The 27,715-nt window shown below is 36.9% G+C and overlaps 1 protein-coding gene across 1 annotated transcript in view; it reads right to left on the bottom strand.

The window, feature by feature from the left end:
- The window catches only part of DPP6 (dipeptidyl peptidase like 6), a 1,272,214-nt gene that overhangs the window by 418,429 nt on the left and 826,070 nt on the right, over positions 1-27,715 (bottom strand). The window contains exon 5 of the mRNA XM_053713807.1: positions 7,775-7,849. Coding sequence (XP_053569782.1) covers positions 7,775-7,849 — 75 coding nt within the window. The remainder of the gene's footprint in view (positions 1-7,774; positions 7,850-27,715) is intronic.

Here is a 27,715-nt window from a genome sequence, read left to right as displayed (position 1 = left end):
AATAATGATACTTTATTCAGGGTGTACCCCCATCTTGTCTCTGTACCATTGCTTGTAACTGAAATTTTCAGTAAGAACAATTAGAATATTTGTAGTGTGATTAGACACAATTTTTTGTCGCAAAGAGATGTCTGTGTGTGTTTTTTTAAACAGCTGATCCTGATGATATTTCTGCCTGATGTCTGAAAACTTGCAAGCCCTTTTTGTTTTCTGCAACAATAAACACATATGTGGAATTGTTACATATTTCACAATATACCCATATTTCTTGTGCCATTACACAAGATTTTAAATAGGGAGGGCCCATATTTCACATTGATGCTTTCAAGTGTATTTATATATTTGCTTTATTTTGAATAGGAGTGATAGTATTTCTTGATCAATTTGACACGATTAGATTAATTTTTTCTTATGCAACATTATAAATGATTTCAAAGCAAAACTTAATGTACATTCAAAGCAAACAGAAATAACATTAAATGTAACTTTGTAACAGAGGAAAAAACAAACAAAAAACAATCACTATTTTTACAGACCAAAACCAGTATATGTGTTCTGTATCTAGTATTTTACCCTTATTGATGCTAACGCAGTTTACAAGAAGCTGTTCTACCCTTGAGAAACCATAGGATACATTTATTATTTTATATATTTGTTTATATATAGTCTTACATGAACTATAGATGTTGCTATAAATTTATAACTAGTTATATTGCACCCATGGCTGGTTAAAAGAGTTGTGAGATCAACTCATTAGGGGTCTCTCTACAGTGCTCTATACATGCTGTAACATTAGCCACATCTGTACCTCTGCAGTTCACTTTGTAGTCTAAGAATAGATCCCTCATTGTTACTATTTAATGAGCAGCATCATATAATATTTAGTATGTTACAGAAGTGTATACTTATTATATATTGCTGATGTGCAGTAGCTGTGCACAATGAAGCTGAAAACCTTAAAAGACAAGAGGGATAAGTAATGTCAGTATTGGATTGGCTTTTATTACCTCATACATTAGTGTATGTCAATATTCAAAGCAGAAGGCTTGATACTAATGCAATATATAGAAGGAAAACTTCACAATGCGTCAGTGACAGAAGATGTAACAAAATAATATATATAATATATAAAATGGAGGAAATACATTAGACAAACTGTAAAAGGGTGATATAGAGCAATATCAGACTTGTTTGTGAATTAAATGAATCATTTCTGTGAAGAAGTGAATATTTATGATATTTAAACTGGAATTTATTAAAAGTAAAATGCACAAATAAAGTGCTTAAAGGGCCACATATATAAATATTAGCAAAGTGATACAAATTAGAGTAAGCAATTTTTGCTCTATCAATTCTGAATCTTTATATTTTTAACTGCTGCAAAGGTGTTAAAGACATATTTAACGTTTAGCTTGGGATAAACAGATAAAATGCTGGTACCAAGCATTAAACAGCCAGTGAGCCAGTGTACAGCGGTAGTCTCCAGACCCCACTAATCACCATCTATCTTCAGCTTGCTAACAAAGAGAGCATTAGACAACATAGGCGAAAAATGTATTTAGTCCAAAAGATTTGTTTCACATTTTTAAAATTGTTCCTTTTGGCCGAATTTCGTCCATGCAGACGTTCAGTTTCGGACAAATAATGGATTTGGATTTGTTATTCCAATGGGAATAGCTAATATAGACAAATAATATTAATACAAATCTTACATTATAGGATTCAAACATTTAAAGAAGCACCTGTTAGTTAATGTTAATATTATTATTTGTAGAGCGCCAACAGATTCTGCAGCGCTAAAGTTAAACCCCCCCCCCAAAAAAAACATACCACTCTTGTATGGCTAAAATCCAGCATTTAGTGCCTGATTAGCTGTCCCTAACATCAGTCATTAGTAATACTATAGCAGGATTTGACAGGGGGCGATGGACAAATGAATGTTAAGACCACCTGTACATCATTACACACAAAGCAGCTTATTAACCAAACAATATAACCCCCTCCCCCATTCCTGCACTTTTGTTTGGCTCCAAACAAATGATCAAATTGATTTCGTAAAATAATCATTCCTTTTTTGCCCGTTTCATCCAATAATGTATGCGGCTGTTCATATATCAAACTACTTAAAGAATCAGTAAAATTCTGAAAAAAATAGTCCAAAGGCCAAACACATCTATCGTGCAAAAACTGCTCTAAAACATTTGGAAATATTTTCTTTTGGATGGAACAGAAAAAGTATTTGATCATTTAAGGAGAAACATATTTACCAATTTCCATAAGGTTCATAAAGGTAAACATTTTGTATAAAATAAAATTTCTCAGGAATAGTTCAGAAAAAATGACATTATATGCATGAAAAAGAATGTAGTGCTGTCAAGGGGTTATTTCTTTTTTTAATAATAGAAGGATGATTTCTGTGTCTGCTGTACATATCTATAGCTTTATATCTCTGTATTTTCTACTATGCTAATATTTTAACTAAAATAACATGATAATATATGTTTTATATATGCATCAGTAATGATCTGCATACACAATACATGTTTACAAGCATTTATAACTGTCACTTTGCATTGTTGTGCCATCCAGGGACAAATAAAACCATCTTGACTATAGGTATCTTAGGCCTAGATTTAGAGTTCGGCGTTAGCCGTGAAAACCAGCGTTAGAGGCTCCTAACGCTGGTTTTAGGCTACCGCCGGTATTTGGAGTCAGTGATTAAAGGGTCTAACGCTCACTTTTCAGCCGCGACTTTTCCATACCGCAGATCCCCTTACGTCAATTGCGTATCCTATCTTTTCAATGGGATCTTCCTAACGCTGGTATTTAGAGTCTTGGCTGAAGTGAGCGTTAGAGCTCTAACGACAAAACTCCAGCCGCAGGAAAAAAGCAGGAGTTAAGAGCTTTCTGGGCTAACGCCGGTTCATAAAGCTCTTAACTACTGTACCCTAAAGTACACTAACACCTATAAACTACCTATGTACCCCTAAACCGAGGTCCCCCCACATCGCCGCCACTCGATTAAATTTTTTTAACCCCTAATCTGCCGACCGCCACCTACGTTATACTTATGTACCCCTAATCTGCTGCCCCTAACCCCGCCGACCCCTGTATTATATTTATTAACCCCTAACCTGCCCCCCACAACGTCGCCACCAGCTACTTACAATAATTAACCCCTAATCTTCCGACCGCAAAGCGCCGCCACCTACGTTATCCTTATGTACCCCTAATCTGCTGCACCTAACACCGCCGACCCCTATATTATATTTATTAACCCCTAATCTGCCCCCCTCAACGTCGCCGACACCTGCCTACACTTATTAACCCCTAATCTGCCGAGCGGACCTGAGCGCTACTATAATAAAGTTATTAACCCCTAATCCGCCTCACTAACCCTATCATAAATAGTATTAACCCCTAATCTGCCCTCCCTAACATCGCCAACACCTAACTTCAATTATTAACCCCTAATCTGACGACCGGAGCTCATTGCTACTATAATAAATTGATTAACCCCTAAAGCTAAGTCTAACCCTAACACTAACACCCCCCTAACTTAAATATAATTTAAATCTAACGAAATTAATTAACTCTTATTAAATAAATTATTCCTATTTAAAGCTAAATACTTACCTGTAAAATACATCCTAATATAGCTACAATATAAATTATAATTATATTGTAGCTATTTTAGGATTAATATTTATTTTACAGGCAACTTGGTAATTATTTTAACCAGGTACAATAGCTATTAAATAGTTAAGAACTATTTAATAGTTACCTAGTTAAAATAATAACAAAATTACCTGTAAAATAAATCCTAACCTAAGTTATAATTAAACCTAACACTACCCTATCAATAAATTAATTAAATAAACTACCTACAATTACCTACAATTAACCTAACACTACACTATCAATAAATAAATTAAATACAATTGCTACAAATAACTACAATTACATAAACTAACTAAAGTACAAAAAAAGAACTAAGTTACAAAAAATAAAAAAATATTTACAAACATAAGAAAAATATTACAACAATTTTAAACTAATTACACCTACTCTAAGCCCCCTAATAAAATAACAAAGACCCCCAAAATAAAAAAATGCCCTACCCTATTCTAAATTAATAGAGTTAAAAGCTCTTTTACCTTACCAGCCCTGAACAGGGCCCTTTGCGGGGCATGCCCCAAGAAAATCAGCTCTTTTGCCTGTAAAAAAAACATACAATACCCCCCCCCAACATTACAACCCACCACCCACATACCCCAAATCTAACCCAAACCCCCCCTTAAATAAACCTAACACTAAGCCCCTGAAGCTCTTCCTACCTTGTCTTCACCATCCAGGTATCACCGATCCGTCCTGGCATCCGGTGCTGAAGAGGTCCAGAAGAGGCTCCAAAGTCTTCCTCCTATCCGGCAAGAAGAGGACATCCGGACCGGCAAACATCTTCTCCAAGCGGCATCTTCGATCTTCTTCCATCCGGTGCGGAGCGGGTCCATCTTGAAGCAGCCGACGAGGATCCATCCTCTTCTTCCGGCGTCTCCCGACGAATGACGGTTCCTTTAAGGGACGTCATCCAAGATGGAGTCCCTCGAATTCCGATTGGCAGCCAATCGGAATTCGAGGGACGCCATCTTGGATGACGTCCCTTAAAGGAACCGTCCCTTAAAGGAACCGTCATTCGTCGGAAGACGCCGGAAGAAGAGGATGGATCCGCGTCGGCTGCTTCAAGATGGACCCGCTCCGCACCGGATGGAAGAAGATCGAAGATGCCGCTTGGAGAAGATGTTTGCCGGTCCGGATGTCCTCTTCTTGCCGGATAGGAGGAAGACTTTGGAGCCTCTTCTGGACCTCTTCAGCACCGGATGCCAGGACGGATCGGTGATACCTGGATGGTGAAGACAAGGTAGGAAGATCTTCAGGGGCTTAGTGTTAGGTTTATTTAAGGGGGGTTTGGGTTAGATTAGGGGTATGTGGGTGGTGGGTTGTAATGTTGGGGGGGGGTATTGTATTTTTTTTTTACAGGCAAAAGAGCTGATTTTCTTGGGGCATGCCCCGCAAAGGGCCCTGTTCAGGGCTGGTAAGGTAAAAGAGCTTTTAACTCTATTAATTTAGAATAGGGTAGGGCATTTTTTTATTTTGGGGGTCTTTGTTATTTTATTAGGGGGCTTAGAGTAGGTGTAATTAGTTTAAAATTGTTGTAATATTTTTCTTATGTTTGTAAAAATTTTTTATTTTTTGTAACTTAGTTCTTTTTTATTTTTTGTACTTTAGTTAGTTTATGTAATTGTAGTTATTTGTAGCAATTGTATTTAATTTATTTATTGATAGTGTAGTGTTAGGTTAATTGTAGGTAATTGTAGGTAGTTTATTTAATTAATTTATTGATAGGGTAGTGTTAGGTTTAATTATAACTTAGGTTAGGATTTATTTTACAGGTAATTTTGTTATTATTTTAACTAGGTAACTATTAAATAGTTCTTAACTATTTAATAGCTATTGTACCTGGTTAAAATAATTACCAAGTTGCCTGTAAAATAAATATTAATCCTAAAATAGCTACAATATAATTATAATTTATATTGTAGCTATATTAGGATGTATTTTACAGGTAAGTATTTAGCTTTAAATAGGAATAATTTATTTAATAAGAGTTAATTAATTTCGTTAGATTTAAATTATATTTAAGTTAGGGGGGTGTTAGTGTTAGGGTTATACTTAGCTTTAGGGGTTAATCCATTTATTATAGTAGCGATGAGCTCCGGTCGTCAGATTAGGGGTTAATAATTGAAGTTAGGTGTCGGCAATGTTAGGGAGCGCAGATTAGGGGTTAATACTATTTATGATAGGGTTAGTGAGGCGGATTAGGGGTTAATAACTTTATTATAGTAGCGCTCAGGTCCGCTCGGCAGATTAGGGGTTAATTATTGTAAGTAGCTGGCGGCGACGTTGTGGGGGGCAGGTTAGGGGTTAATAAATATAATATAGGTGTCGGCGGTGTTAGGGGCAGCAGATTAGGGGTACATAGGGATAATGTAAGTTGCGGCGGTTTACGGAGCGGAAGATTAGGGGTTAATAATATAATGCAGGGGTCAGCGATAGCGGGGGCGGCAGATTAGGGGTTAATAAGTGTAAGGTTAGGGGTGTTTAGACTCGGGGTACATGTTAGAGTGTTAGGTGCAGACGTAGGAAGTGTTTCCCCATAGGAAACAATGGGGCTGCGTTAGGAGCTGAACGCTGCTTTTTTGCAGGTATTAGGTTTTTTTTCAGCTCAAACAGCCCCATTGTTTCCTATGGGAGAATCGTGCACGAGCACGTTTTTGAGGCTGGCCGCGTCCGTAAGCAACTCTGGTATCGAGAGTTGCATTTGCGGTAAAAATGCTCTACGCTCCTTTTTTGGAGCCTAACGCAGCATTTTTTGGGACTCTCGATACCAGAGTTAATTTTATGGTGCGGCCAGAAAAAAGCCCGCGTAGCGTTAACAGCCCATCTACCGCCAAACTCCAAATCTAGGCCTTAGCTCCCCTGCTGTGGCCAATTAGAGACAGTTATAAATGAAGCAGGCAAAGTAACTAATACAAATTATTATTATGCATAATTAAAAAATGTATAGAGTCTTGAAGGTCAGAATTAAAGGGACATTAAATCCAAAAATTTTCTTTCATGATTCAGATAGAGGATACAATTTTTAAAAAGTTTCCAATTTACTTCTTCTATCAATTTTTTTTCATTCTCATCTTATTCTTTGTTGAAGAGATACCTAGGTAGGTAGCGTGCACATGCCTGAAGCACTACATGACAGGAAATAGTGCAGCCATCTAGTGCACCTGCTAATGTATAACACTGTTGCAAAACTGCTGCTAAATAGTGCTGCAGACACGTGCACACTCTTGAGCTTACACTTCTGCTTTTCCACAAAGGATAACAAGAAAACTAAGAAAATGTGTTAATAGAAAGTTTTTTTAAAATGTTATGTTCTATCTAAATCATGAAAGAAAAAAAATTGGGTTTTATGTCCCTTTAAAAATTCATGGTTTGGATACAACATGCATTTTTCAATTTACTTCTATTACCAAATGTACTTTGTTCTCTGGGTATCCTTTGCTAAATAAGTATATCTAGGTATGCTCAGAAGGAGCATCAATGCATTACTGGGAGCTAGCTGGTGATTGGTGGTTATAGCCATACACCTCTTTGTCATTGGCTTAACAGCTATGTTCAGCTAGCTCTTAGTAATACATTGCTGGCCTGTAGTTAATTTAACTATGTGTTAAACATTTTGCAAATGTATCTGACCATGTCTCAAACTGCAGGACATTTTTTATAAATTAAACTAACGTGTTACTTGATTAAACATATCAATAAAATATTCTAATTTACTGCAATATAATTTTGTAAAATTAACATTTATTACATCACTGAATGTTTATAGATCGTAAAATCATGTGTTACAAAAAAAATAACTTATTATAATGCTTATCACTGTTTTTTTTCTATGGGTGATTTGCATAGAATTTAAGGTTCCATGTTATACTGTGTTTTCCTTTGTAAAGCAATATGTGAATAGATGTTTGACTTACATGCAAATTTCTATCTGCATTTCCCTCTTTATCTACTAGATGGCAGTGTTAACTGAATTTGCACAGCAATCTGATATATATATTGTGTTGTAATAACTCATAAGTAAATATGTATGCATCAATAAAAAATATGTTTTAAATGTTATAAAAAATTATATTTAACAAATAAATGAGATACTTACCGGTACAATATTATATGCTAGTAGCACGTACTTCATATCTGGAGACACTTCATATTTGCTGACTTGTAAACTCTCCTATAAAACAAACAATAAACAAATAAAACATAAATATTTTAGATTTAGCTTCAATACTCAAAAGAACATTTTATTAATCACTTATTTGGTAAACAATAATCATTTTTACTAGTTTAATACAATTAGCAATACATCCTTTACCTTGATCTGTCAACTTTTAGTTTTAATAACTTTATTCATTTATTTTTATTTCACCATTTCACTCAGTTCATTTTTAATATGTTCAGTTCAGTCCTGATTAAAGGGACAGTAAAGTCAAAAGTAAATTTTCATGATTCAGATAGAGCAGCAATTTTACACAACTTCCAATTTACTTCCAAATTTGCTTTGTTCCTGTGGTATCTTTTATTGAAGAGCAAAACTAAGTAGTCTCATAAAAGCTCAGGAGTGTGCACGTGTCTTTAGTTCTCTATGGCAGCAGTGTTTTGCATCATTATTTGTAGCTTTGTTATACAATGTTGCAAAACACAGCTGCTATATAGTACTTAAGACATGTGCACACTCTTCAGATCTTATGAGCCTACATAGTTTTACTCTTCAATAAAAGGTACCAAGACAACAAAGCTAATTGCATGCTCTATCCATGTCATGAAAGTTTAATTTTGAGTTTACTGTCCCTTTAAACTATCAGACATCTTGGTTTACTTTCATACACATTTGTGATGGCTGCCTAAGGACTTCATTGTACGAAATACACTGAGCATTGATTCACTTATATTTTCACTGTTTCATTAGAGACTTCTGGTCATTAGCATTTATAGTTGCTTGAGGCGCACATCAAATGAAAACCGCAAGCACCACAGCAAGACAATAAGTACAATCGGACACTTTATAATTATAAAATATGTGAGTTTCTGTTTTGTTATGCTAAAGTAGACTATTTGATAAAAAAGTTACAAAATAACAATAGTGTGACAGGGGTGTGACATCACTGGGAGGGCTTAGATTCGGCCCCCAGGAAGCAGCACGGGGGGATTCAGCGTCCTACAAAGTAGTTGGTAGACTATCTTTGGACTAACAAGCATGATACCGTGTATGTGTTGGCTGCCGAGTTATCTACCCTGAGTGTCACAAGTCTCCTTTTATATTTGTGAAATAAATGTTATGATGAGTTTCCAGCCTGTCACATGGGTTTCATCTTGCGCTTGTACCTTAGAGCTAATGTAGCTCTAGCAAATGTGAGTAAAATTCATCTGTCCTGTTTGGAATACAAATTAGCACACTATGAAAGTTTCCTTTTAATGTGTTTCATTTTAAGGAGCAACTGAGCTGATCAGAGACTTTCTAACAAGTTCTGATTGGGATTTTTCACCTACACTTAAAAGTGACAGTGTACTGTAAATCGTTTTCCCCTTAAAGGGATACTAAACCCAGATTTTTTTCTTTCATGATTCAAATAGAGAATGCAATTTTAAGCAACTTTCTAGTTGTGTGGCCGTTTAAGGGACCCAGGTTTTGGAAGGGACCTTGTTGAGGTACCTGGGCTTGCCCCATTTGGCCAAATGCGGTAACTAACCCTTCCATTTTTGCTTTTAATCTTAGCTGAGTGCTTGTGAGTGCTGGACTTTCTCTGTGTGTTGTATTATATTTTTTTTTTGTAATTTTCCCTATGGGCCCTGCACCCAGGCCTGTCTGGGGTGAACTACCTGTGACTCTGAGGACAGTACAGCTTCCTCTGAGTGCCAGTGAGCAACCAAGGCTAAACATGTTGCAGGGTCATAGGATGTGTACCCAGTGCAGTCTGAGAGTGCAGTCCCCTTCCTTGTTTTGTATATGACTGGGGTGAGTACATAAGCCTGTGCACCCTTCACTTGTTCCCAGTTTGTTGGATTGAGAGCTTGCATTGTGTGGCTGTTTTAGGGACCCAGGTTTTGGAAGAGACCTTGACAAGGTACCTAGGCTTGTCCCATTTGGCCACATGCGGTAACTAACCCTTTAATTTTTGCTTTTAATCTTAGCTGAGTGCTTGTAAGTGAGTGCTAGAGTTTCTCTGTGTATTGTATTAATTATATATATATATATATATATATATATATATATATATATATATATATATATATATATATATATATATATATACAGATATACGTATATAGAAATATCTATTTATAAAAACATAGAACATATTCTGCTATGTGCAGGACATTGGAATATAATACAAAAAATATTATAAATGCACAGTATAACACTTTATTACATATGAATATTGCATAAATAGGATTTTTCATGTTTTCATCTACTTAAAGGGACATGATTTTAAACAACTTTCCAGTTTACTTCTATTATTTAATTTGCTTCCTTGTCTTGTTATCATTTGCTGAAAGGTTTATCTAGGTAAGCTCGGGAGCAGCAAATAACCTAGGCCTAGATTTGGAGTTTGGCGGTAGATGGGCTGTTAACGCTCCGCGGGCTTTTTTCTGGCCGCACCATAAATTTAACTCTGGTATCGAGAGTTAAAACAAATGCTGCGTTAGGCTCCAAAAAAGGAGCGTAGAGCATTTTTACCGCAAATGCAACTCTCGATACCAGAGTTGCTTACGGACGCGGCCGGCCTCAAAAACGTGCTCGTGCACGATTCTCCCATAGGAAACAATGGGACTGTTTGAGCTGAAAAAAAACCTAACACCTGCAAAAAAGCAGCGTTCAGCTCCTAACGCAGCCCCATTGTTTCCTATGGGGAAACACTTCCTACGTCTGCACCTAACACCCTAACATGTACCCCGAGTCTAAACACCCCTAACCTTACACTTATTAACCCCTAATCTGCCGCCCCCGCTATCGCTGACCCCTGCATTACACTTTTAACCCCTAATCTGCCGCTCCGTAAAACGCCGCCACCTACGTTATCCCTATGTACCCCTAATCTGCTGCCCTAACATCGCCGACCCCTATGTTATATTTATTAACCCTGATCGGAACAGCCAATAGAATGCGAGCTCAATCTGATTGGCTGATTGGATCAGCCAATCGGATTGAACTTGATTCTGATTGGCTGATTCCATCAGCCAATCAGAAAATTCCTACCTTAATTCCGATTGGCTGATAGAATCCTATTAGCCAATCGGAATTCGAGGGACGCCATCTTGGATGACGTCCCTTAAAGGAACCGTCATTAGTCGGGAGACATCGGAAGAAGAGGATGGATCCGCGTCGCCTGCTTCAAAATGGACCCGCTCCGCACCGGATGGAAGAAGATCGAAGATGCCGCTTGGAGAAGATGTTTGCCGGTCCGGATGTCCTCTTCTTGCCGGATAGGAGGAAGACTTTGGAGCACCGGATTATGGATCGCCAACCCCCGCTTGGGTTGGATGAAGATCTTGGAGCCAGGACGGATCGGTGATACCTGGATGGTGAAGACAAGGTAGGAAGATCTTCAGGGGATTAGTGTTAGGTTTATTTAAGGGGGGTTTGGGTTAGATTAGGGGTATGTGGGTGGTGGGTTGTAATGTTGGGGGGGGGTATTGTATGTTTTTTTTTACAGGCAAAAGAGCTGAAATTCTTGGGGCATGCCCCGCAAAGGGCCCTGTTCAGGGCTGGTAAGGTAAAAGAGCTTGTAACTTTTTTAATTTAGAATAGGGTAGGGAATTTTTTATTTTGGGGGGCTTTGTTATTTTATTAGGGGGCTTAGAGTAGGTGTAATTAGTTTAAAATTGTTGTAATATTTTTCTTATGTTTGTAAATATTTTTTTATTTTCTGTAACTTAGTTCTTTTTTATTTTTTGTACTTTAGCTAGTTTATTTAATTGTATTTATTTGTAGGAATTGTGTTTAATTAATTTATTGATAGTGTAGTGTTAGGTTAATTGTAGGTAATTGTAGGTAGTTTATTTAATTATTTTATTGATAGGGTAGTGTTAGGTTTAATTATAACTTAGGTTACGATTTATTTTACAGGTAAATTTGTTATTATTTTAACTAGGTAACTATTAAATAGTTCTTAACTATTTAATAGCTATTGTACCTGGTTAAAATAATTACAAAGTTGCCTGTAAAATAAATATTAATCCTAAAATAGCTATAATATAATTATAATTTATATTGTAGCTATATTAGGATTTATTTTACAGGTAAGTATTTAGCTTTAAATAGGAATAAGTTATTTAATAAGAGTTAATTAATTTCGTTAGATAAAAATTATATTTAACTTAGGGGGGTGTTAGTGTTAGGGTTAGACTTAGCTTTAGGGGTTAATACATTTATTAGAATAGCGGTGAGCTCCGGTCGGCAGATTAGGGGTTAATAATTGAAGGTAGGTGTCGGCGATGTTAGGGAGGGCAGATTAGGGGTTAATACTATTTATGATAGGGTTAGTGAGGCGGATTAGGGGTTAATAACTTTATTATAGTAGCGCTCAGGTCCGCTCGGCAGATTAGGGGTTAATAAGTGTAGGCAGGTGTCGGCGACGTTGAGGGGGGCAGATTAGGGGTTAATAAATATAATATAGGGGTCGGCGATGTTAGGGGCAGCAGATTAGGGGTACATAGGGATAACGTAGGTGGCGGCGATTTGCGGTCGGAAGATTAGGGGTTAATTATTGTAAGTAGCTGGCGGCGACGTTGTGGGGGGCAGGTTAGGGGTTAATAAATATAATACAGGGGTCGGCGGGGTTAGGGGCAGCAGATTAGGGGTACATAAATATAACGTAGGTGGCGGTCGGCAGATTAGGGGTTAAAAATTTTAATCGAGTGGCGGCGGTGTGGGGGGACCTCGGTTTAGGGGTACATAGGTAGTTTATGGGTGTTAGTGTACTTTAGGGTACAGTAGTTAAGAGCTTTATAAACCGGCGTTAGCCAGAAAGCTCTTAACTCCTGCTATTTTCAGGCGGCTGGAGTTTTGTCGTTAGAGCTCTAACGCTCACTTCAGAAACGACTCTAAATACCGGCGTTAGGAAGATCCCATTGAAAATATAGGCTACGCAAATGGCGTAGGGGGATCTGCGGTATGGAAAAGTCGCGGCTGAAAAGTGAGCGTTAGACCCTTTAATCACTGACTCCAAATACCAGCGGGCGGCCAAAACCAGCGTTAGGAGCCTCTAACGCTGGTTTTGACGGCTACCGCCGAACTCCAAATCTAGGCCCTAGAGTCTAGCTGCTAATTGGTGGCTGCATAGATATACTGATTGTCATTGGCTCACCCATATGTTCAGTCAGCAACCAGTAGTGCATTGCTGCTCCTTCAACAAAGTATACCAAGAGAACAAAGAAAGATTGATAATAGAAGTAAAGCCCTTTGCCTGTCTTTTTCTGAGACCTCATATGTTTGAGCCCCTATAACTTTTTTGTGCAATATTTTTTTTTAAATAATTTTTGTTACATAGTGTTATTTTGAGTGTAACTGCACTTCAGAATTGGGTTTCATGTCCCTTTAAAGAAAACAATTGAAAATTAACATTTTATTACTTAACTCTTCCACCTCCCATTGTGACTGTAACTTTTTCTGCAGGCCATGTTTACATAGATTTTCTATAACCAGTAATCAAGTTTAGAAATTTTCAGTTTTGGTCACTAAATCAATAGACAAAATCAGCTATTTCAAGTGACAAAATAAGGATAAAGAAGTTAGTTGTAAACAATTTAAGAAACTCCAGCAGGTAAAAGGGATCATTAAGAACAAATTATCTAATGGTAAATACTTTTACAGTGCAATGCCCCTTTAAACCCAGCAAGTAGAATTTATAAACACTGTGTCTCACAGTTATGTCTCTCTTTTTCAATGCTGATATTTGTCTTTTTTTTTTTTTTTTTCTTTTACGTCTCTTAAATAGTTTTTGAGTTTCATTTTATGCATATGATCCTTCTATGCACCACAAGGTGTCTGTAGTCTCCAGTCTTAATGAATCTAACTCACAGACAGCTATATAAAACACCTGCTAGTCTGAGAGGGCTGTAGTGCGTTGTGTACCAACCCCTCTTTGCCCTCAATGGTCGCCACACAGTTAAAGCCCATGAATTTATCACAGTTTGACAAATACTGGCTCCTGCTGTGTTAAAAAGGAGAAAAGACACTTGAAGCAATGTTCAAAAATCAGGCAATATGATTACACAAGTGATTAATCCTCCACTACATGATCAGAGAGAACTAAGCATAAGTATGTTTTATCCCAACATTATTACTCAGTTATCCATGGGAATAAAACCTAATCTGCCATCATGACCCTTCTGTTGCAAAGGATTCTGGTTAGTGTCACTTGTTACTCAAATTGTTTTTTTTTTTTTCTACTTTTGGGGATCACATAACTGCTTTATGATTATTTATTTATAGTCTTAATATGCATAAACTTTTAACTGCTATTTGTACTCCGTCCCTCTAATGAATTTGTTGCCAATTCAATTCTCAGATTCTTAATTATTTTTCTTAATTATTCTTTTTTTCTTTTTTTTTTGAGGGAGCACATTTTAAATTTCATATTCATGAATCAGAGTAAAAGCAAATTCCTCTAATATGTAATTTCAAAAAAAGATTAATGCATCCTTGAAATTCTAAAACTTCCCTTAGTAGCAATTTTTAAATCTTCCTCTTCCTGTTCCTAGTTGATCTTGTCCAATCAAATCTCAGCTCCGACTATCCAATCAGAGTTGATACATGTAAATTCCTCTAATATGTGCACAGAAAACCATGTACCTTGTTTTTATTTGATCAACTCTAGTTAAAATGTTCTGAACATTTCTGAATGGTTTTAAGACTGTTTAAGAAAAGCATTTTCAGCGGCATGTTTCTGTTTCAAATATATTTTAACCCTTTAGCTTCCAGAGAGGGACACAATGCATTGCAAATTAATTTCTAATCTCCACTTCATGACCAAATACAAATGCATATTTATCTATACACATTCTTATAATTTATATAATAGGCATTTGTATTTAGCTATTTTGAGCCAAACCAAATGCCAAATATGGTGGCCCGCAAGCAAATTTGGCAATTTTCATACCCAAATTTAGTTTTGTCAAAGTGCAACACACTAAGATCTCTGCAAATCCAGGTTAGTGTATTGCCCAATGCGGTTTTTGCAATCTTCGGCATTCGGATTGGCCTGAAATAGCCGAATGCAAATGTCTATTATATAACGCAGGTCTGACTTGTGGTCCATTCCTGCTGTAAAGTTATTGTGCAAGTACATATTGCTGATTTCTGTTTTACAGCAATATCCATAACAAAACCACCATTAACAGAACACAGAACTAATGAGACTAAAGGGGCAGTAAACACAGATTGTACTATACAGTGTATAATTGTGTGTACTATAACAATACAATATACATTCATTATTTATATTGCCCCCTTTTCCTGTAATTTAAGTCTTGTGTTGCTTCCAGTTATTAGATTGGAAAGTGCACACTGCAGACCTCTGAAGTCTAACCTTGTCACATACTGTACATGTCCTTAATTGGCTTCAGTAGAGGTTATCTGATACGGAACTTAAATACAATGGATATTTTACTAACAAAATGACTGTGGCTAGTCTAGTCTACTCCAATAATAAGTTTTGATTGACTCTCTAAATAAAACAAGAGATGGATTAAGTTTAGCTATTAAAAAGCAATAGTAGCAAACAAGGTATCAATGATTTTTAAAAAAATTACACACTCACCTAGAATGTTAATCTTGAAAGGGGAAATGGTTTCAAGGTTTGGGGGCGATTTATCATCGGTCTGTCCGACATAATCCGCTCAGCAGATCATGTCCGACAGACATCGATAAATGCCTACAGCATACGATGTTGGCATTTATGATTGCACAAGTAGTTCTTGTGAACTGCTTGTGCAATGCTGCCGCTAGCAGGGGTGTCAATCAACCCGATCCTATTCAATCGGGTTGATTGCTGTCCGCCGCTCAGAGCAGGCGGAGTAGTTAAGGATCAGTGGTCTTAAAGGGACAGAATACTGTAAAATTGTTTTTCCTTTAACCCCTTAACGACCGAGGACGTGCAGGGTACGTCCTCAAAAAAAAGGCAGTTAACGCCTGAGAACGTACCCTGCACGTCCTCGGTGTGGAAAGCAGCTGGAAGCGATCCTGCTCACTTCCAGCTGCTTTCCGGTTATTGCAGTGATGCCTCGATATGGAGGCATCCTGCAATAACCGTTTTAAGCCATCCGGTGCAGAGAGAGCCACTCTGTGGCCCTCTCTGCACCGGAGATCGGTGGCTTATAGCGTTGGTGGGTGGGAGCCGGACCGGGAGGCGGGTGGCGGCCATCGATGGCCCTTCGTGATGTGGAGGGGGGCGGGATCGTGGGCGGGGAGGCCAGGGGGCGCGCACTGACGCGCGCACGTGCACGGGAGGGCGGGGCGGGCGCGTGCACGGGGAGGGAGCGGGTGGGAACCGCTACACTACAGAAAAAAATTGTAGGAAAATGATAAAAAAATTGCATAAAATAAATAAATCAAACGAAAAAAATAAATCAGTTAGGTGGTGGGTGTTGGGCTGTGGGGAGGGGGAAGCTACACTACAGAAAAACCGGGTAAAAAATAAAATAAAACATATTTTTTTGCAAACTGGGTACTGGCAGACAGCTGCCAGTACCCAAGATGGCCCCCAATAAGGCAGAGGGGAGGGTTAGAGAGCGGTTTTGGGGGGATCAGGGAGGTTGGGGGCTAAGGGGGGGATCCTACACAGTAGCATATGTCAATATGCTAAAAAAAAAAAAAATTATTTTAGTACTTTTATTTTAGTACTGGCAGACTTTCTGCCAGTACTTAAGATGGCGGGGACAATTGTGGGGTGGGGGAGGGAAGGGAGCTGTTTGGGAGGGATCAGGGGGTGGGATGTGTCAGGTGAGAGGCTGATCTCTACACTAAAGCTAAAATTAACCCTGCAAGCTCCCTACAAACTCCCTAATTAACCCCTTCACTGCTAGCCATAATACACGTGTGAGGCGCAGCAGCATTTAGCGGTCTTCTAATTACCAGAAAGCAACGCCAAAGTCATATATGTCTGCTATTTCTGAACAAAGGAGATCCCAGACAAGCATTTACAACCATTTGTACCATAATTGCACAAACTGTTTGTAAATGTTTTCAGTGAGAAACCTAAAATTGTGAAAAATGTAACTTTTTTTTTTTAATTTGATCGCATTTGGCGGTAAAATGGTGGCATGAAATATACCAAAATGGGCCTAGATCAATACTTTGGGTTGTGTACTACACTATGCTAAAGCTAAAATTAACCATACAAGCTCCCTAATTAACCCCTGCACTGCTGGGCATAATACACGTGTGGTGCGCAGCGGCATTTAGTGGCCTTCTAATTACCAAAAAGCAATGCCAAAGCCATATATGGCTGCTATTTCTGAACAAAGGGGATCCCAGAGAAGCATTTACAACCATTTGTGCCATAATTGCACAAGCTGTTTGTAAATCATTTTAGTGAGAAACCTAAAATTGTGAAAAATTTAACGTTTTTTTTTATTTGATCGCATTTGGCGGTGAAATGGTGGCATGAAATATAACCAAAATTGGCCTAGATCAATACTTGGGGTTGTCTACTACACTACACTAAAGCTAAAATTAACCCTACAAGCTCCCTAAAAGCTCCCTAATTAACCCCTTAACTGCTGGGCATAATACAGGTGTGGTGCGCAGTGGCATTTAGCAACCTTCTAATTACCAAAAAGCAACGCCAAAGCTATATACGTCTGCTATTTCTGAACAAAGGGGATCCCAGAGAAGAATTTACAACCATTTATGCCATAATTGCACAAGCTGTTTGTAAATAATTTCAGTGAGACACCGAAAGTTTGTGAAAAAATTTGTGAAAAAGTGAACGATTTTTTTTATTTGATCGCATTTGGCGGGGGAATGGTGGAATGAAATATACCAAAATTGGCCTAGATCAATACTTTGGGATGTCTACTAAAAAAAAATATATACATGTCAAGGGATATTCAGCGATTCCTGAAAGATATTAGTGTTCTAACGTAACTAGCGCTAATTTTGAAAAAAAAAATGGTTTGGAAATAGCAAAGTGCTACTTGTATTTATGGCCCTATAACTTGCAAAAAAAGCAAAGAAGATGTAAACATTGGGTATTTCTAAACTCAGGACAAAATGTAGAAACTATTTAGCATGGGTGTTTTTTGGTGGTTGTAGATATGTAACAGATTTTTGGGGTCAAAGTTAGAAAAAGTGTGTTTTTTTCCATTTTTCCTCATATTTTATAATTTTTTTTATAGTAAATTATAAGATATGATGAAAATAATGGTATCTTTAGAAAGTCCATTTAATGGCGAGAAAAACGGTATATAATATGTGTGGGTACAGTAAATGAGCAAGAGGAAAATTACAGCTAAACACAAACACCGCAAAAATGTAAAAATAGCCTTGGTCCCAAACAGACAGAAAATGGAAAAGTGCTGTGGTCATTAAGGGGTTAATGTGTTTCCAATTACTTTTTTTTACCAACTGCAGAGTATAAAATGTATGAGAATTTTCTTTTTATGGGTTATTTGTGTATATGCATTAGCTGGTTTTGTGTTTTGAAGACGCAACCTAATAAAATGGGTTGAGCTTGCAGGTATAATCAGATCTCATTACTTTATCACATTGTGTACATATACATGCTTTTTTATCTTATATCTGTCCATAAAAAAAGGTCAATACTTGGAGAGGACAATTTAAAATTAAAATGTGATTACCTTATCTCCTCTATACCCCACTGGGAGTGTTTACCCAGCTTATCTATAGCTTTGACCTAAGGCCAGAAACTTTCAGAATAGGTGGGGATACCACAGGCTAAATCAACTATTTAAAATGCCAATATTAGGGTAAAGGAAATACTTGTAAACAATTTAATACACTCCTGCAGGTAAAGTGGATCATTAGGAACAAATTAGGGGGGATAACATTTTTGAGTAAACTGGCCTTTAAGACCGCTGCTTCTTAACTTCTGTTTTCTGGCGAGCCTAAAGGTTCGCACGGAATTAGGGGCCATTTGGCCCTTGATAATTCATCCCCTTATATTTAAATGCTAGTGTATGAAAAAGTGTCAATTATGTTATGTAATGACCCCCCCCCCCCCCAATGCCGCCCCACCCCTTTGGTGGCTTGCTGTAGCTAGCCCCAGCAAGTAAAACCTTTCTTGATAGCAAATGCAGCGGACATATATTCAGTTATACTTGCAGTATTCCTGTTTGGAAGGCATTTGTGCATTTATTTACAAGCATGTTTGAGAGTGTATTCTAAGGGACATGTTATAACAGTTTAAAGTGACATGGTAGTTAGGCAAGCAAATGACAAGGGCCAGTTGTGCTTAAAGCAAGGGTTCTCTCTCCCAAACCAACCTGACGGTTTATTTCTGCCTCTTGTTTTATAGATAATACTGCAGTACTGAATTTTTCAGTATAGGTGTGGTTTAAACAGGCAAAAACGTCTATTTCAAATGACAAAATAAAGGTAAGAAGCCATTTGTAAGCCATTGACCAATGGGAAACATCCAATGGGGGGGAAATGACAGCTCAATGTTGCTTTAATGCTCCATTAATGTAGCAGGTATGATAAATCTCCCTCTTCCTTGCAGTTTCATTATCAGTAATGGCGAAAGTAAGCAATGACTCACACATACATTATTTATTTTTATAGTTTTTAAGTATATCCATTCAAGTAATCAGTGGGCTGTACGATCTGTTTTCTGTGGGACTTTTTAAAACACAATCACCCTTACAGCCCATTGGCAAATTAAAATTATTCTAATTAATTGAAATATAAACCATTTGTGTCATTTTGGGCAGAATATTCTATGTTCTTTCATTCTTTTAAATGGATAGTGTATTGTAAAATTGGTTTCCCCTTGGTTTCCAATGACTTAGTATTGTTATAATTGTATGAGAAGACTGTACCGTAAGGTTTATTATTGTAGTTGAAATATCTGTTTTTGTTCCTTGAAACCACAATACATTCAAATGTGATGAATTTGCTTTACATGCATGTGTTATTTTTATTGGGGTAATAAGTGTTTTGCTATATTTTTACCCATCTCACCATTTATTTGCAAGAAAAACAGCAAGAGCTATAGGTGTAAAATAATTACAGAATTCCCCAGACCTAGAAGAGAAATCTCAGATAAACCCATGGAACATGTATGTTCAGCCCAGGGCTGGAACTACAGGGGGTGCAGAGGTCGCAACTGTGACCGGGCCCCAGAGGGTGGGGGCCCAGCTTAAAAAAAAAAGTTTTCTTTTCAATAAAAACATTGACCTGTCAATGCCTGCACTGATATCATGTGAGTGTGACATGATGCTTCACTAGTGTCTGTGTCTCTGACTACAGGCGTTAATGTTTCTGTTTTAACCATTGGTGTTTATGTGTGTGTTTGTGCGTGTGTATGTGTGTATGAATGTGACTGTGCGTGTATTTATGCATGTATGTGTTTGTGTGTATGTATGTATGTGACTGTGTGCGTATTTATGCATGTATGTGTGTGTATGCATGTATGTATGGGACTGTGTGTGTATTTATGCATGTATGTGTGTGTATGCATGTATGTATGTGACTGTGTGTGTATGTATGCATGTATGTGTTTGTGTGTATGTATGTTTGTGACTGTGTGTGTATTTATGCATGTATGTGTGTGACTGTGTGTATTTATGCATGTATGTGTGTGTGTGTATATTTGTGGAACCAGCAAATTACAGACCTTGTTACTACAGTATGGGGGGGGGGGGCGGGGGGCAAACAGTGTCACTATACAGTACCACTATATAAAGTATGGGGGGCTGTACCATGTCACAGACTACTGTGGTCACTTTATAAAGTACTAGGGTGGGTAGGGTCAGGCCATCTTACCAGCAGATTACAGACTGTGTCTGTCACTAACTTACTACAGGGAGTGCAGAATTATTAGGCAAGTTGTATTTTTGAGGATTAATTTTATTATTGAACAACAACCATGTTCTCAATGAACCCAAAAAACTCATTAATATCAAATCTGAATATTTTTGGAAGTAGTTTTTAGTTTGTTTTTAGTTTTAGCTATTTTAGGGGGATATCTGTGTGTGCAGGTGACTATTACTGTGCATAATTATTAGGCAACTTAACAAAAAACAAATATATACCCATTTCAATTATTTATTTTTACCAGTGAAACCAATATAACATCTCAACATTCACAAATATACATTTCTGACATTCAAAAACAAAACAAAAACAAATCAGTGACCAATATAGCCACCTTTCTTTGCAAGGACACTCAAAAGCCTGCCATCCATGGATTCTGTCAGTGTTTTGATCTGTTCACCATCAACATTGCGTGCAGCAGCAACCACAGCCTCCCAGACACTGTTCAGAGAGGTGTACTGTTTTCCCTCCTTGTAAATCTCACATTTGATGATGGACCACAGGTTCTCAATGGGGTTCAGATCAGGTGAACAAGGAGGCCATGTCATTAGATTTTCTTCTTTTATACCCTTTCTTGCCAGCCACGCTGTGGAGTACTTGGACGTGTGTGATGGAGCATTATCCTGCATGAAAATCATGTTTTTCTTGAAGGATGCAGACTTCTTCCTGTACCACTGCTTTAAGAAGGTGTCTTCCAGAAACTGGCAGTAGGAATGGGAGTTGAGCTTGACTCCATCCTCAACCCGAAAAGGCCCCACAAGCTCATCTTTGATGATACCAGCCCAAACCAGTACTCCACCTCCACCTTGCTGGCGTCTGAGTCGGACTGGAGCTCTCTGCCCTTTACCAATCCAGCCACGGGCCCATCCATCTGGCCCATCAAGACTCACTCTCATTTCATCAGTCCATAAAACCTTAGAAAAATCAGTCTTGAGATATTTCTTGGCCCAGTCTTGACGTTTCAGCTTGTGTGTCTTGTTCAGTGGTGGTCGTCTTTCAGCCTTTCTTACCTTGGCCATGTCTCTGAGTATTGCACACCTTGTGCTTTGGGGCACTCCAGTGATGTTGCAGCTCTGAAATATGGCCAAACTGGTGGCAAGTGGCATCTTGGCAGATGCACGCTTGACTTTTCTCAGTTCATGGGCAGTTATTTTGCGCCTTGGTTTTTCCACACGCTTCTTGCGACCCTGTTGACTATTTTGAATGAAACGCTTGATTGTTCAATGATCACGCTTCAAAAGCTTTGCAATTTTAAGAGTGCTGCATCCCTCTGCAAGATATCTCACTATTTTTGACTTTTCTGAGCCTGTCAAGTCCTTCTTTGACCCATTTTGCCAAAGGAAAGGAAGTTGCCTAATAATTATGCACACCTGATATAGGGTGTTGATGTCATTAGACCACACCCCTTCTCATTACAGAGATGCACATCACCTAATATGCTTAATTGGTAGTAGGCTTTCGAGCCTATACAGCTTGGAGTAAGACAGCATGCATAAAGAGGATGATGTGGTCAAAATACTCATTTGCCTAATAATTCTGCACTCCCTGTATATACAGTACTGGTGGGTTAAACAGTGTCACTATATACAGTAATAGGGGGTCAGACCATCTCACAGACTGTGGGCACAGGGTTCCTCCTTTTGCAGACGTAATCTGATTCACATTTTTTTTCTGTGTTAAATGTAAAAAAAAAAAAAAAAGTATCAAATTCACCTTTTTTTGGGGGGTGTCTGGTTCAGCCCAATAGCAGAGGATGGGAAACTCATTTTACAATAAAAAGAAAATAACACACTTTGAATTTAGTATTATAAATATGAATTTCACATTTTTTGCATAAGTAGTTGAGTTTTATTACGATTTCTACTGTGCACCTTAAATCATTTCTTTCCTGCACAATTACATTACAAATTTAAATTTTCATAAAATTCAATTTTTGCTGAACAATTTATTTATGATTTTTAATGCAAGTAAACAATACAATTGTTTTAGTAAATATTTTTTTATTTCAATATTAAAACATGATCCTATTGTATAAGTTGCCTTCACATACTTAATAGCAGGGGGCACACTGTTCTCAAGGTAAAAACTGTCTTTATACAATTAGAACAGTATCTTCATAGAACTGGTGAGATTCCTTATAGAAGATTTTTGCATCAGAGATTCCTTATATAATGAAGATTTTTGCATCAGTTATACTGGCTACGTTTGGATTGTGATTTGTTTAATCCTTAGAATATACAATGCAGAATTAACTTAATCCAGGAAAATAAAATATGATCTTTATAAGGATAGATACAAAAATACCCCAGTGATATATGTTATATAGGTTAAACAAGACATAATGTGAACATGACTCACTGACTATAAACAAGAACTAAAAGAAATATCAATTGAGATTAAGCTCTGCAGCCCTGGGCAAAACTGTAGAGACAAAGAGCAATTCTAAAGAGGAAACTAGACAAAAACATAAGTACAGTACACTGAAAAACTAGTTTATGCATTAAATATATGACATGGTGTGTTACTTCCTCTTACCAAGCAGCAGTTTTTAAAGGTCATTTTTATATTTAAATATTAATCACTGCATTGCCAAACATCAGCATGCAAGTATTTAAATGTGTCAGGTTGCTTTGTTGTATAGTTCAGGGATATAGCCCCTGAAAAGTATCATGAGTATTTGTGCTGGTCTAGCAATCTCTGTGTATAATGTTGGAAGACCAGAGTTCTGAATCCTGCAAGATCCAGCATCTCTGGGGCAGTAGAATACAAAAAAAAAAAAACAACCCACAGTTGTCAGAATTGCAAGAAAAGCAGGCAAGATAAACAATTAAATTACTTCAAATGGCTTTCTTTTACTACACGTAATTTTGACTATATTGTACTTTAATGATTGTATGCAACTAAAGCAATGTATCTTTTGTCCTTTGCTTTGGACAAATAGGGACATATAAAAATTAGATTCTGTACTGATCCAGCAATTACTATGTAGAATGTTGCAGGGTCTGAGTATATAAGGTTATTGTGCAAGTACATATTTCTGATTTCTTTTTTTACAGCAATATCCATAACAGAGCGACCTTTAACAGAACACAGAACTTTTTTTTATTTTACAGGCAACTTTGTATTTATTTTAACTAGGTAGAATAGTTACTAAATAGTTATTAACACTTTCAATCTTCCTACTCACATACTGGAATACTGGAATAGTCTGTTAAAAGTGTTGACCATAGCACACAAGGAGGGATATTTATTCCATATTTAGGTAATGTGCAGTTTTAGTCTTTATATTTATAGGTTAACTTATATTGGTCCTTTTGTGTTTTGATTATATTTTTCTTCTTTTTAGCTGTATAATGCAACAGATCAAATAAACAACGCACTAGATAAAACTATATGCTCCTTCTGTTTTCATTTATAAGTTAGGAGTCTGGATAAAGAAATTAATTTAATTACACACAAAAAAATAGTGTATTAAAGTTAAGCATATAGTGACTCTAAAATGTATAATGTACTAATAAACTAGGACTAGTAGCATTACCAACCCCAATTTTTTTTTTATATATATATATATATATATATATACATATACACACATACATACAGTATATATAAGTATGCAGTTATAACATGTTTGTCAATATTCTTTTTATTGAAAAGAAAAGAAACACAGTTATGGAAATAGTAATCTAATACAGGTTCAATTTACACCATTTCAGAATAACAACCTTTTTTTCCAGTCATGTGACTGCTATTGAAAAGTATTGAGAAGCAGTGCATTTATTAAAATAGCCGTAGGTGGAGCTGTCCGCTTGTGTTGCAGCAAAGCCAAGCAAGCTGAAATTAATCAGTTTAACCAGACCTGAGTTATCAAGCAGATTTTAAAGGAACAATATCTTCCTGTCTATAACTCAGTCCAGATTGGAATGCATAGCAAGAACTGTTTGTAGAAAAATGTAAGTAAAGTCTGTGTTGTGTGATTATTTTATTAGGTTTATAATGCTGTTTAGCAAATGTTTTTGTTCATTTAACTTAGTTTAATTACATATTCTGTCATGTGATTATTTTATTAGGTTTATAATGCTGTCTAGCATGTAAAGTCTTCATTTCAAAGCTTTTAAAATAATGTATTAGGTGTTACGTATGACAATTTTGAGAGGGGCCTGGAACCTATCTCCCTCACTTCCCATTGACTTACATTATAAACTGGGTTTCAATTTATAACGGTTTCAATTTACAACGGTTTCGATTTACAACCATTCCTTCTGGAACCTAACCCCCGGCATAAACTGAGGGCTACCTGTAGTTACATTGTTTCACAAAGGTAAAAAAAGGTAAAAGGTACAGCACAGAGCACACTAGGGGAAATAATTGGAGTGGTTTCCTTCTAAGTGACTGAATCACCTTTGGGCAGATTATGATTTAAAAAAAAAAAAAAAAGGATATTGGGCAAACGGTTGAACCTTCCATACAAAAACCTCTAAGGCAAAATATTTATAAAATACTGTCATTCTGATTTCAATTCAAAAAGGTATGATATATTTCTGCTGCAAAGGAAAATATTAGAGTCAACTTCTAAAAAGCATTTATTGCCCTTTATATTAATATTAATGTCCCTCAAACCATTCTGTTTAATAAAATAACTTTCAAGCTTGCTACCAATAACATTTGATATATTTCTGGCTTGGATGGTGTTTAATGTAGTAGCAATCATTGTTAAATCCTTTTCTTGCATACAGCTGTCCGTGGGCTCATTCACTGAAATAATATTTCCTTTGTAAACCAGTCTACAATGGTACATAAAGGAGTATTCAAATGTAAATGTGAGATGCTTTATATTTAGTTTTTAAATGCCTTATTTCATTATGTGTTAAGCCTGTCAAATGGATTAAACCCATATTTAAAGTTGTACACTCATTATGCTCCCATTCAGTTCATGAGCAGTAGTGGATGGTGATTAGTATATACATATGTACTGTATGCTGTATCCTTCTGGCTGCATAACTTTAAATATGTAACAGTTAAAATGGTGGCATTTCTAGCATGCAATAAATTATGTAATGGGAGGGGTCAGTTTTGGTCTGTGGGTGGAGTCAATGCAATGGGTGTGGTCTGTGAGCATAGTTGGTGGGTCTGGAGGAATTGCAGGGTGGTTAGAAGCGTGATTGGGTCGTCATGGGTGTGGCTGAGTGAAACTGTTTTGCCCCTCCTCCTCAGGAAAAAAGGGGTGCAGTCTGAAAGATTGGGGGTGTTTTACACTAGAATATGCCTTTTACAGTCAAGTATATAACAGTGCTATAAACTGAGCTTCTTACTTTACTCCTTGTATTATTTTAAACCTATATGTCTCTGAAGAGAATTAGGCGGCTGTATGTATTAAAGAGAGGAGGAATCACTTGTTTGAATAATTTCCTTAGCTGTGCAGCCTCATAAAATAGATCTTTAAGTTCCACAATGTTAATTTATTATAACCATATCCAGGTTCCCCACTAATTTTTTTTTTTTAGATTTGGCATTTATTTACCAATCTAATTCAATGTATTTGCATTTCTGTAGTATAGCTTTTATCTCATTAGTCATTACAGCTACTACAGATATACAGCCAAGAAATTTTCTTTTTGGATAAAATTTTCATCTCTGATGAAATTTTCATTCCAAGTTTTCAGGGAAATTCAAGTTTCCCTGAATATTCGGTGGCTGCACTATTTGGTATTCAGTTCATTTTAAACTACATAAATACAGAATTTTAGTTAAATATTTACATTCATTTTCATTAATACAAATGGAAATGTTTCAAAGCTACAAGTTTAAAGTTTGCGCTAATCCAATCCTCTTCTTGCCAGAGCCCCAGATGCTAGTTCTTGTATATTTTAAAAATAATTTGTTGAAAAGCATGGTGGGAACTAGCAGGTGATTGGTGCCTGCACAGCTACCAATCTCATCCAACTTTTTTTAACAGTCAATCTGGAATATAGAAGCTTTATGTACGGACCACATAATACACAGCAAATAGCTCTTGATAATATTGTTGGATTGATATGCAGACAGCATATGTTTCCATTAGAAACAAAATATATAATCTTGTCAATTAAAAGTATATATATTTTTTTACAAATAGCAGGAAATTTATGTAGACCATGTCGTACATGTATAGACAGAAGAATATAAGCAGACACAATAATTCCGCTGTGTTTTTGATCATTCGAAAATCCAAAACGCAATGCCTTAGGCATGCTGATAAAAAATATATATATATAATTTAAATAAATAAAATATTCCAGCTGAGCACTGCAGCGCATCAATAAATACAGTACGAGACTCACATGAGAGATGAATTTAAATAATGTAACATAAATTATTTCTTATTTGAAATTGACATATCAGTTCATATCACCCAAATCAAAGGCATATTGAATGTGAAGTATTCATTCAAACCAATATTCCAGTTTATTAGTAAAATGTATGCCTCTGTGTGTTTCTCGTTTGCAGATAACGTACACAGGAAGCAACATATCTTATAGCTATGGAATATGAACTCAGCACTAATTTTTTTAAAATTTCCAAATAAACAAATATATATAAGACATGTGCAACATTTTGTATTATGTTACTTGTTTTGCAACTGATTCAAAAATGACCGGATATCTATGGCACCTGGTTAGTTCTTATACTCAATATATTAGAACAGAACTGAAATTCAAAATATCTTTATCGTCATACAGTAGATATTTTGAGTTGCAATCCTGTTCTTAAATATAAAGGGCGCGATCCGATAAAGATCGTAGTTTGCGGCGCAATCGAGGGAACCCGTAGTTTCAGCTCGCAACTCGAGCTATCCTATATACGGCGCCGTCAGATGCTAAAGTGCCGTAAGTCGGATAAACCAGCGATGTCCAGAAATCTGCGTAAGTACAAATTTCTGGAGTCGCCAGTGACTTACGGCACTTTAGAAACTGCCAGCGCCTACAAAACCTGACTAAATTATTAAATCTCCCGTACTGTCTAACACGCCTCCCAAACATAGCCCGACACGTCTAACCCTCT

The sequence above is a fragment of the Bombina bombina genome, chromosome 5 (genome assembly GCF_027579735.1).
Source record: "Bombina bombina isolate aBomBom1 chromosome 5, aBomBom1.pri, whole genome shotgun sequence".
Taxonomy (NCBI): Eukaryota; Metazoa; Chordata; class Amphibia; order Anura; family Bombinatoridae; genus Bombina; species Bombina bombina.
This window is presented reverse-complemented; position numbering and strand designations above follow the sequence as displayed.